This window comes from Hemiscyllium ocellatum, chromosome 15 (genome assembly GCF_020745735.1).
Source record: "Hemiscyllium ocellatum isolate sHemOce1 chromosome 15, sHemOce1.pat.X.cur, whole genome shotgun sequence".
In the NCBI taxonomy this organism is placed as follows: Eukaryota; Metazoa; Chordata; class Chondrichthyes; order Orectolobiformes; family Hemiscylliidae; genus Hemiscyllium; species Hemiscyllium ocellatum.
This window is the reverse complement of record NC_083415.1, coordinates 30,277,509-30,290,109: the sequence shown is the minus strand read 5'-3', so window position 1 is coordinate 30,290,109 and position 12,601 is coordinate 30,277,509. Positions and strand designations below refer to the sequence as shown.

Sequence of the window (12,601 nt, the reverse complement as noted above, 5' to 3'; positions counted from 1 at the left end):
TAGCAGTCTTTCAAGGAGGAAGATAAAAAGACTGAGCATAAGGACCATCACTTGTAGCATGGCAGAGTGCTGGGCACAACAAGCCAGGCAGGATTCACTGACACCCACATCCAATAGATATGGTTGGTTGAGATTATCATTTATTGGGTGTAACATTATTTGTTTGAAAGGCAACTAACCTCTGTTTATTCCCAGAAAGAAAGTGTTTTTGTTTCTTTCTCCGCCCTTAAAAGTGAATGTTATCACCAATTTGAAGGCATTCTAACATTTTCCATATTGAACAGTGACAAGATATTATGATTTGCTGGTCATTGAGGAAAGAGTACTTCTGCCACTGGTGAGCGCATGAGCATGATGCTGCTGTGGTGTGATATACACAGAGTGAGGTTAGTAGTGGAGATAACTCATTAAAGTTCATGGAATCCACAAAATTGGCAAGTAGTCTTGTTTGGTAAAATCAGCTTCAGTGAGCAAAAGCAAAATTCTAAATTAAACCAAGGGCCAAAGCTGTAGCATTGTCAATATCTGAATTCAACTGTAGTGGTTTCATATTGCAGCTCACCAACGCTTCACAAGGGCAATTATGGATTCACAATAAATGCTGACTCTGTCAATGAGATCCACACGTCCCACCCCCCAAAACAAAAATAATGCATGTCGTGTTAACTTATGGTTGCCAAAAGAGGAACACCAGTAGGTGGAGCTGTAAGAAGAAAAGACAGAAATTATGGAGTGATTGTTTAACAAAGTATTCATATTGCTCGCTCCAGCAATTGGAAACCTGTTTCTAGCTATTTCTAAACTGCAATCACCTCACACTTAATCAAGAACCTCACATTTATGGTAATGATGATGATGATGATGATGATGCAAAAAGGTATGAATCCTTTGGAAGAGTTTTGCTTACCTTTCAAAAGAAAACCTGAAGAGACATGTGGACAGGCATAATCAGGGTGAATCCACAGGTACACAAGTTGTTCAGAGTTAACAAGGAGGACAATTTTATAGGGAGTTTCATCATAATTACTGATGACTATGTATATGTCTATGCTAATCTGCCTCCTTTTACATCTGGAGTCATTCCTTATATGCTGGAAAAAAGAAGGTTAAGAGATTTGCAAGAGAGATGATAGGCTTTGCCATTATAGACAAACTGAAAAAAAAATTACTTGTTCACTAACACTGAAAAAGAATTAGAAGTCATTTTCAACATTCTTACACGTGAAAGAAATTACAAAGACACTGATATCTAATTTCAAGTCAGAAGAAAATACAAAATAAATTGACCATTATCAGATGCTCAAAGCAATAAGCCAATGAGATAATCCATCAGTACTGAACACCTAACTGCTACCACCTCAATGGAATTCTGGTGAAGCTAAGAAGTTGGAAAGTGAAATAAAAACAAAAATAATTGAAGGAAATCTCATCAGCTAACAACATTAGAGAATGATGGAATGCCATCAGTCATTCTTGCTCCCCAAAGTCCAGAGCTATTGATAGTAAGCTATGTTCTAAGTTCAACACCTATAGATACAGGTCTCAGCTCATGTGCCAGGAAACTAAAGCAACATCTATCACTGAAATGGAATGGCAATTTGTTCAAACAATGTTTCTACTATGTGCTGATCACCCATACCACACAGTGTTCCTGCCAGTGAGCTACGCAAAGTCTTTGCAAAAACTTATAATTTACTTTCTTTTGTTGCTCATCAGGAAAATTTACTACTGAGGCAACTACCAACAGGAGGATACGCCATAGCCATCCTGCAGGATAACAATCAGACCATTTATCACTGTACATCACCAAAAGGCCCGAAGGTGATCACTCTTGGTCCTGAAGTGTGCCCAGCCTACCTCAAATTATCTTTGAGGGGCAAGGTACCTCAAACAGGTAATGTTGAACACATGTAAAGATAGCAATGAGTGGTATTTGCCCCAAACAAGATGCTGCTGTCAAACCAAAAAGATATTCTGCCTGTCACACCATGACAGTGTTTTCATGTTAACACAATCACAATCCTTGTGATCCTCTCGAAATGTTTGAACTACCTCGAAGACCATGGACTGAAGTTAATTTTAATTTTGAAAATTTGTATGCTGAAGAATGGGTGTGTATTGTCACTAACCACTGTGGCAGATTCCTATTATGGAAACAAAAGTGAACTTAGTCATTGCATAGTTTGGACATCTTCACCCTTTTTGGAATTACTCAAAATGGTAAGAAGTGTCAATGGATCCCAATTCAATTTATGAATTGTCTAGGATTTTCTAAAAAGTAATAGTCCATTATGAAAGAGGTAATGGAGAATAGAAAAATGTATGTGTAATTGAAAAATGGTAATATGTAGCAGACAGCAAGTAATGGAAGCAAGAATAGTATCATTCTCTTCACAATTATAATGATTTCTCAGTCAACTATTGGAACATCTGCAGCCACACCAACATCTGTGCATTTTATAAACTATCCAACAGAATTAATCATCAACACATGCGGCAATGCTGTTTAGAACATAAAGATTGAGAGAGAGTAAATGCAGAATAAAAGATTAAATTCAGAGCTACATGATGAAAATCAGGAGGTAAAGTATTTGTGTAACATGATGTTCATGTTGGGGAAGAAGTAAACCTCTTTTGATATCCAACACTATGTTGCGACTGATACAAAAGGATCAATGATCACTACTAACTGTGATTCACAAATCATTACATGGCACAAATCATTCTTCAAAGCCCCGAAAACATCATTGGTAAGCATTGAATCAGATTCCAATGTGATATCTCTGATGAAGATCATGAGTCAGATGAGACCACGTCTGATGTTAGATGTTTATCTATTTGTGACAGAATAGATCCATTGTACATAAGTGACAATGTGAAGAACTGAACAAATTTAGCTGGTGAACAAGGCTCATCATATTATAAATAATTGATCACATCAATATACTAATACAAGATATAATGCAATACTTTGAACTGCCAAATGATTCTTACGTTTATTGCCTACACTATAGAGATGAATCATTAAAATGTGTTCCATCTTGTTAACTGAGAAGGGGAGGGATGAAATAGCACATTGTTATAGTGTTCACTTTTTCCTGCTAAACAGAACAACACCAATAGGCAGAAGCAGCAGCTGGAGTGAATGTTTAATCAAAAGTCCATGTTGTTTGTTCTGTTTTGCTTCAGGTCTATAGCTGTTTGTTATCTGGTACTTGGTGAATCCATTAAAGCAACAAAATAGACGAGATAGATATTCAAACACACTCAGAGGATGCTGCCATATCTGTGCCATTCCCTGCTATGCCCAAGTGCTGCACCTTTCTGTGAAGTCTGCACTAATGCTGACAGTGGAGCTTCACACTGGGAAATCCAGCCATCAGCATGGGTGCCTCAGTCCCGTAAACTCTACAATCTGAATATGACTGACTCATTTATGTGGGAAACCAAGGGTCTTCCTCTTCCATCCTGTTACAAAACAGACAATCCAAAACAAAACAGTGGAAATGGTTAAAATAAAATGAAGTGTTGAGTTAAGTCACACCTTCTTCCCTTAATTCCACCTACTCTCTTTTTTCCTAGGTACTCAAGGTTACAGGTTTAGAAGGAGTTGTTGATATAGTTTTGTAAGTTTCAGCACAGCATCTTGTAGACAGTACTTGCTGCAGCAATTGTGTCCCAATGGTAGAGGGAATGAACATGTAACACTGTAGATGGAGTGTCAATTAAGCAGGATACTTTACATTTGTTTTGCATGGTGTCAGCTTTCCTGACTATTCTTGGAGTGGTACGAATCCAAGCTAGTTGGTGAGTATTCCATCACACTCCTGGTTTGTGCATTGTAAATAGTGAAGAGGCTTTTCGGGTGTCAAAAACATGTCATGTGCCAAAACATTTCTAGCCTTTGAACTGCTCTTATAGCCATAGCATTTATTTCAATGGTCCATTTTAGCTTTTGATCCATGATAATTGCTAGAATGTTAATGTCAGATAGATTTTGAATGTTGTAGGTACACCAGAATCATTTGGTTTCGAGGTTTTCTTGGTTCTAGAGTACAATTTTTCAGGATGGCAACTAGGGTGATGTCATAATCATAGCTTTTGCTGCATCCAGTGCACTCAGTAGTTTCTAGACATCATGTACAATGAGTCAAGTTGTCTGAAAAATATTTCTTTGAGCAATCCTCACCACTGACAATCACATTTAATGAGGCAATCTGCACAATTGCTCACTTGATGCTGCGTTTATTGCCACATTCTCTTTTATGGAGGAACTACAGAGCCCAACAGATCGAGATTAGAAGAAGAAAGCCACTTGCTCATCTAATGAGAAGAGGAACTTATCTTAAACAAGATGTAAGTTTATTGTATGTTAGCAATATGTACAGATTATAATGATGACAGACTTTATTGCAGAGATTATAGGGAGGACACAGAGAGCAAGTCTTATTCTTCAAGATTCTGCGCTGTTCTCTCATGAAGTCTGTATGACATCACCATAATCAGAGGTGCTTAATGAACTACTCAGTATTCACATTTGCAGGTCCACACATCCTCATGCAAGAGAGATTAGCTTCTGTGAAAGCAGGGAAATGAGATGCGCAAGATGAATCATTCACTTACACTTCCAGCTGAAGATGGTTGAAAAGTTTCAGTTTTGTCATTTGCATTCAACAGCTTGATCATGCAAATGACCCTGGAATCTCCATCTCTCATAAGCTCCCATTGATTTGTTTGGCATGCATTACAAAATGTGGCAGGACGGTGAAACATTGTCTTGATCCACTAGCTGAGAGATCAATTAGCTCTGACTAAAACCATATTGCTACCACTGCTTTTCATGCATATATGTTGCAGATTCATCAGGGTAGCACCCGATGTGTAGACACAGCTGATGTTACTTCTGACATAACGACTAACTCTTGAATTATGTGCTGATTTCTGCCTACATGCATTTAATATATCAGTATACGTTTTCTTGGACAGCAAAACTCTTTTGTGAGATGTCTGTTGTTGGGAGTTCAGCATAAGTCAGGCTGATATTATGCAGCCTGAAAGAGCTAAGCCGTAAAAAATTTAAGAGGACTAACATTTGAGATTCTCTATGATTGTGTTGCCAGTTGAAACTGGTCACAAGATGCAATGAGTACTCTTCATCCAACTTGCTCAATGGGTTCAATGTACAATCAAAGGTCCTGATTAAAATTTAAATGCACCTGCTCTTACATATCAGTGGTTCCACCAGCTATTTATAGCAGGGTGACTATTATTGCTACCACTCCTGGTGACTTTGATGATTGGCCAGGATTTCTGTGAAAATGCCACCCCATTTTTCCTGAATGTGAAGGCGGAATATTCTAACCACAATCTTCTCCTTTAATCTCTCTAACTTGCCATTTCACTTAGTGTTTGACTGTAACTCAATGGTATCGTTTGAATATGGTGTATCAGAAGCTACTGGAAATGTTGCCTCAAGCTTCAAAGTCTAATACCATGATGGTCACTGACGTGATTTCATATCGTTACAATAGAATCCATCAATGTATACCTAGAGAAAATTATTCATCTCAAGGTAAGAACATTGTTGCCATTAGGCAGCTCATTAAAATACAGCACTGTACTTTCAGGATATCTTAATTTTTAGTTTTACTTAATTACATTACTGCAGTTGAGCTAGGGTGACAACTTTTACATTTTTACCAACCTTATTCAAATCTTCTCCAAAATGCTGACTGTGTACAAGAGTATTATATTATTTTAGTTCTCCAACTTAACTGTCAAGTTATTTTGGAAACTTTGAATCATTTGAAAGATCTTTTTCTTTCTATACCAAAAATTCTTAAGGTTTTGAATTTTCTGTAGAATAAGAATCTATTTTTACACTTTGCCAACTACAAGAACATTATGCAAAAATTGAAATGAATAACTAACAAGTGACAAAGGAATATTTCATGTGACTAATCAATATCAGCATTGTTGTGCACGGATCAATATTGAATATGATAGATGGTATGGTCAATCTTCTACAATTACACAAGGAAGCTAGGAATGGGATACCATTCTTGTCTGTAAATACTCCCAAATGTGATAAAATATCAAAAAAGTAAATATACACCACAAATATCAGTATAAACCCATGGAGCCTGGTAAAGTGGCTCCAATGAGAGGCTCTACAGACCATGAAAGGGATTCAATTGAAACTGAGATAATAACTGGTTGTAACAAGATGCTGCTGTCTTTCACATTTTAAAGTGTTATGTCTCTAGAGCCTTATCATTTCTGCACCAGTAGCCATTTTGCTGGTGTTAACATGCTGCCACAGAGCATTCTTCATTTAACATCAAAGGCAACAGTTAAATATCCATAACCATCGCAGTCTAGTCTTTTTCCAAGGAGGGAAAGACAATTTATAACTGTGCTTCATTTACTCAAAGAAAATACCTTTAGTTGGTAATTGCTTTCTTTTTCCATGTTAAAATTACATTAGATTGAATTTTAAAATCAGTGGTCACTGTTTCTTTGCAATTCCTTCTGTGTTTCTTGAAATACATCATATTAAATATTCAATCAAGTTGCGTTTAATACTCACACAATCTTTTAATGCTCTATTGCTATTTTAATTGCTCTTCAGTGTTAATTTCTTCTAATGAAGAAATGCATGTGAAATAAGTGGGTTTATAGCCTTCCTAAATTGCAATCAATCTTGCTCATCTCTATTAATTGGAGACAGACATTGCAAACTGGGCAAGGTCATAATTGAAACGTACTTCTCAAACTCAGCATTAGTTCTTCTCTCTTTCTCTCCCTTTTACAACATTTAGAATCAAATCATTTTGAATGGTTGCATCTATTGGACCAGCTGGACACTAAAATCCTTGCCTGTGGCAACTGGAGTCCAATTTGGGATCTTTATAAAGGGGGTTCAGTACACAGACCTCATTTGTCTCTGATTGCTTGCAAGTATGGATATTTCTTTTTGCTTAGCAAGCATTTAAAAAAAAACTCCTTATGGCTCTTTGTTTATCTCTTTTCCTCCCAGGAAAGAACAAATCACAGACTCCAGTAGCACTATAAGATCTAATGATATGGAAAAATACAATGATATTAACTGCCCAATAAATGAGTTAGACGTTAAGTGGACTGAATGTTTAATCTTATTCAACATGTAAAAATGAAGCCTGGCCTTACAATTGGTAAATATGTGCAACTAGGTGAAATAAGAAAAAAAAGACCTGTTCAGTAATATACCTTGTAATAGAAACATTTTGCAACTTTCATGAATTCCCAAGCCACCCCTCTCAAGTTTAAATTCACTTTCTGTATTCACTCAACTGGACATGATCAATTCATCCATAAATCCTTATTTCATCAGGTTTAGATCTTGAACTTGCAAAATTAACTTTGAAATTATTTTTCCAATGCTTATTTTGGGGAACTTACTTACCATCCCTCTCAAAAGGAAAGGAAGCATGCGCAAGGCTTCCCTCCTTTCCCTATTCTTATCCCTCCTATACTATTCCAATAATTTCAAACATTATCTGTTGGGCCATGTGAGAAAATAATTTGCTTGTATTCAGTCATCAGACATAGATGGGTGTCCAATATCTTCTTATTTGTCCTCACTGTTGAGAAGCAGTACATTTAATTTTAAATGACTCACGAGGATCAAAATTTCAAACCAAATGGAAAAATGGTTATGCAAACTTCTGTCCTATCATTCACTCATATCACATACTGGGCTACAAATACTATAGCATTAAAAATTATATATTCAAGTGGATTCATTTTCATGAAATTAAGAACTTCTTTTGGAATGTGAAATGGATTATTTTTATATTTAGGATTTCAAAATAAAAGCTACAAAGTTAATAAATATTTTCTTTGCCTTAAAATTTTAAATCCCTCGCATTTTTCTTTGTTGTTGGGAAATGTAGGTCTGAAATATCAGAATATTTAAAGAGTACCCATTGTATATTTAATTTCCAAGCTCCAAAACCTTCAACAATGTAAATCAATGGTGCATGTCAGTACTTTGCAGACTGTGGTAGGTTATAGCCTTGTACATAAAAGTTAGGTAGGAAATGCTAAAACTTACTGTGGCAGCAGTAAATTCTGGAGCATTGTCATTCACATCGGTCACAATAATAAGTGCAGTTGCTGTATTGGAAAGACCATAGTTCAGGTTCCCATCCATATCTGTGGCTTGTATGATGACTGTGTATCGTGCGACTTTCTGAAAAGTAAAGGATATAGCCGACAATAAATATGCAGAACTGATTGAATCTGTACACTGTTGGGAACAGAAATTATGACAATTGAAGTAAACTTGTACTGGAATCAAAATACAAACTCCTGCATAATTGATTCCCTCTCTACAACTTAGTATCAATTCGAGAGGTTCAATTTTTCTGATAATTAACCTCTAAATTTTGTAATTAAGAAACAAAATCAAATGAACAGGCCTTAGTAATGAACAAAGCTCAAACAAGGTAGGCAAGATATATTCTGTAGATTTAATGATTATTTGTTGCTTACAATGCTTAAATTCATGTAGAAACGTTGACTCTACCATATAATACTTAATTAGACCAGTGTGCCTTTAAGAACATTTACATGTTAGGATTGTTGTATAAGATGCTTCAGGCGAAATGCCTCTCACTAGCAGCAGATTACAGATTAAAATCTGAGGGTAGTCAAGCATGAAAACATCTGATGAAAAGTCATCAATCTCAAAAGTGAGCTTCCAAACAGAGCAGCCAATTGGAACAGATTTTACCACAGGGTCAAAAAACAACTGATTTTTAAAATCAGAATTTACAATACAATACAGCATAGGATCAAGCCCTATAGCTCCCCAAATCTGTATCAATTCCTTATCCTTATTTAGACCCACTACTTATTGCCAATATGTGGTTTCTACCCCTCTGTCAACCTCCATTCATGTGCCTACCAAGATATGCCTTAAAAGTTACTAACGTGCCTGCTTCCACCACCTCCACTGGCATTGCGTCCCAGACACCGACCACCCTCTGAATGAAAAATTTCACCTCTCCCCTAAACTTTCCCCCTCTCACCTTGAACCTGTATCCTCTTGTAATTGACATTTCCACCCTGGTAAACAAAACCTTTAACTATGGACCCTATTTATGCCTCTCATAATTTTGTAGACCTCTATCAGATCACCCCGCAGGCCTCATCTTTCTTTGTAGAATGTTCTACAGGAGTCCAATGTGCTTTACATTAATGTAAAGATGCTTGATCTGGAAAGTGACTACTCAATTGAAATCAGTAAGAAATTTCCCTGGAGGTATAACCACAAAGTAGGATTGAAGAAAGTGTGGTTTATTAGGAGACAGAGTATGTGCATTAATTACTAAATGAGCTCATTACCTCAGACTTTGCAAAATGCAAAGAATATTGCCAGTCACACTGAAGGAAGAGGTAAGAAAGGAGCTGGGCCGAACAAAAACAAAAAGGAAGCACTTAAATGAAAAAAAGCCACACAGTTCAGATGGGGTGCTGGGATCCTAGTTTGCTGAGACAATTAAGTGTGGCGATGGTATGCTCCAAGTTTTCTGTTTCTTCGATGATAGTGAAACAATGTCAGAGGACAGAAGGATTGCAACTACAATTTCACCATTCAAAAAAGACAAGAACATTAAACCTAATATAATTAGTTGCACAGGCTGGGGACCTTTGTTAACAAATAAATTGGGGTCAGTTCCAAGTGTCCAGCAGCTTCCAGCGAGATGTTTGCTGTAAGAATATTCATTCAGCAAAGAGCAATTTGTGCTCTGCAAGGATCAGTGTTAGATCCATAACTATTTACAGTTTATGTTCATGAAGGGACAAGAGTAATGTATCTACATTTGCAAATCTTGTTGTAGGCTGCGAGGAGGATGCAAAGAGATAAATAAGAGAAAGAGACAGATTAGGTAATAAGGTGAAGACAGCATACAATATATGACATATTTTCACTTTGCTTAACCAAAGTATAAGAACAGAACCATTTTTTTTAAAAAAGTGTTGTGCTTTAAAATGTTGATGTGCAGAGAAACTTAGGTATAATCATGCAAGGAACAGCAACATTGGTAAGATCGCAGAGGCAGCAGCGTTGGTAGCGTTTGGGCTCCCAGCCTGTTCGCTCCCTCTTGCGTGACTGATCATATCCTTTTTAAAATGTTTTTCTTCATTTAACTTTTGGATCAAATTCAACTTTCCTTTTTTCTGCAGCTGTGGTGGAGGGGAGAGGTTGCGAGGAGCTGTCAAGCAGTGGATCCAGTCCATTCCTCGTGGTCATGGCAGTCACAGCTTGAGCAACTGTTTCAGCATCAGTGAGATGGGATCCATTCTTTTCCTCTGATGTTTTGGTGGCACCTGCAAAGGTGACAGAGTGAATGATCTCTCGGCCCTCAGGAGTTAATTTGGATGGTCATTTAGTCCTCAGAAGTTGAGACAGGCCCCGGTCTTTGAGAGTTGAGACAATCTCCTTGCTATGCCAGCTGTTGGAGTATTGGTGCTGATGAGAGGTGGCTTTGGCAGAGGTGACATTCTGGGTCTAGTCAGTGGCAGTGAGAGCTGCTTCCTCCTTGGTGTTGTGGTCTCAGGAACTGCTTTAGCAGCTGCAGAGTGCAGCAACTTCCCAGAGCCACTTAGGAAATCAAGAAGTCATGGATGAAACAGAAAATAAAATTTGTCCCAACTTTGTGTAATTTATTTCTTTTTATAATTTATGTAATTAAAATGGCACTGGCTTATACACCGTATTTTCATAAATACACACAACAATAAATTATGACTACAAACATTGTTAAACTCAATGTTAGACCATGAACTCTAATCCCTATATTGATTCTGTTTTACTGCAGCCTGTTGATCTGAATCTTACTTTTCAGACTGGTTCTTTTTCTTCTATTCACACACTCTCTTTAAAAAATTTTGCTTCTTTATAATCATAACACTCCCTTGTGTTCCATGACATCTTCGTCATTCATCCGTCCTATTATCTGCCCCATCGAAGACTTTTGTGCTTTTACCTCCTCCTTGCCTTCAAAAGCATAAAACCCATTATATATTTTCACCTCCTTTCCATATTTCAAGGTGTCAAGTAGGTACGGTGCAAGGTGGCAAGGGAGCCAGGTGAATAATGCAATGTTGAGGGTAAGTTTTAACTGGCTGGGTGATATTGGATGCAGCAGGGGAAGGAGAGGGGATGGGCGGATGGGGTCGGGTTGAATCAGGTCTGGTGCAGGAAGGGGGGGTTTGCAAACTGTATCTAGCCATGTCCAGTAGGAGGGGCTGTAGTGGGCAAGGGATGATTGGGTCAGTTCCAGTCTGTTAGGACTGAAGGTGGAACTGGCAGGAGGTGGCGTCAGGCTAAGAAGGATTGGGTGTGGAATCGTGAAAGGGAGTTCAAAGTGGGGAAAAGAATGGGCTGGGTGTCAAAATGGGTAAGGGTCGAAGTGTATCAGGAGTTGGAGAAGGGGTTTGAGTCAGTTCCATTGGCAGGAAAGTAGACTGGGGGGCTATGTCCTGGTAATGTAAGAATTAAGTATGGGGTTTGTATTTTAACTGAAAGGTAACAATTAAGCATGTTTTGCAACCAACTGATTTACATCTGGAACATAGCACGTTACTCTTGCCCTTAGATAAGATAAAGTTAGAGTCTAGGCTATCTCCTTGATATACTTGAAGAGGGTTTGGTCTGGTTCTTAACAGTTACCCACTGCATTATTCCTAGTCTCTAACCTGCTCTTGTCACCATTGCATTTATATGATGAATTCTGTTGTGTTTCTTATGAATGTTAACCTCAGAACATTGATAGTGATGGATTATCATCTGCACATGAAAAATTACTGCCTATCCAGTGGAAAATCCATTGATTTGGTTTGTCTCTCTATGGATACTACCAGGTCTATTGAGTACTTCCAGAACTTTATTAACTATAATGTTTATTTTAAGGCAGTGCAATTACCTCCTAAAAGCTGGAATGACAGTTTGATGCTTAGTGAGGATAACTGAGTGGCCACATCCAAAATTCTAATATATCTGCACACTCTGAACTATCTCGTAGATATCACTGAATCTGAAGCAATGTTGCAGAGCCCATTCTTCTGTTGAAAGCATGCCTGTATCTAATAAGCATTATAGAACTGGCAATGTGAAAATGAGAACTCTTTGTTGTAATCTTCAACCTGTCACTGTCTTCATTCTATTGGGATGATCAAGCAGTGGCAACATTATATTTTCCATGATACCACCTGATGGCACATGATCTTCTCCAGACATGAAACTGGGAAGAGTGGGCAGTTTGGTGGCAGGGGATGAAGGAAAGTAGTTGTGATTTTTTTTGTTGTCATGGCACTGCATTCAGTTGTCTTTAACGCTCGTTGTAATGGCCCTTATCCTTCTCCTCGTTCAATTGGATAAAAGGAACCTAACTGACTGAAAAGCTTCTTGACCTTTTCTAGGCATTTTTATTGTCTGCCTCACAATGACAGCCCATTTCAACAGAAAGCAATGACCACAGTAACGGGTCGAAGTTGCTGCCTGTACTTTGTAACCACTGTATTCAATCAGCTCAAGTACATGTTTAATCAA

At 37.7% G+C, this 12,601-nt stretch overlaps 1 protein-coding gene across 2 annotated transcripts in view; it reads right to left on the bottom strand.

The window, feature by feature from the left end:
* The window catches only part of LOC132822921 (cadherin-4-like), a 672,789-nt gene that overhangs the window by 79,922 nt on the left and 580,266 nt on the right, over window positions 1-12,601 (bottom strand). For both annotated transcript variants that reach the window (XM_060836327.1, XM_060836328.1), the window contains one exon: window positions 8,096-8,233. In XM_060836327.1, the coding sequence (XP_060692310.1) occupies window positions 8,096-8,233 (138 nt within the window). The remainder of the gene's footprint in view (window positions 1-8,095; window positions 8,234-12,601) is intronic.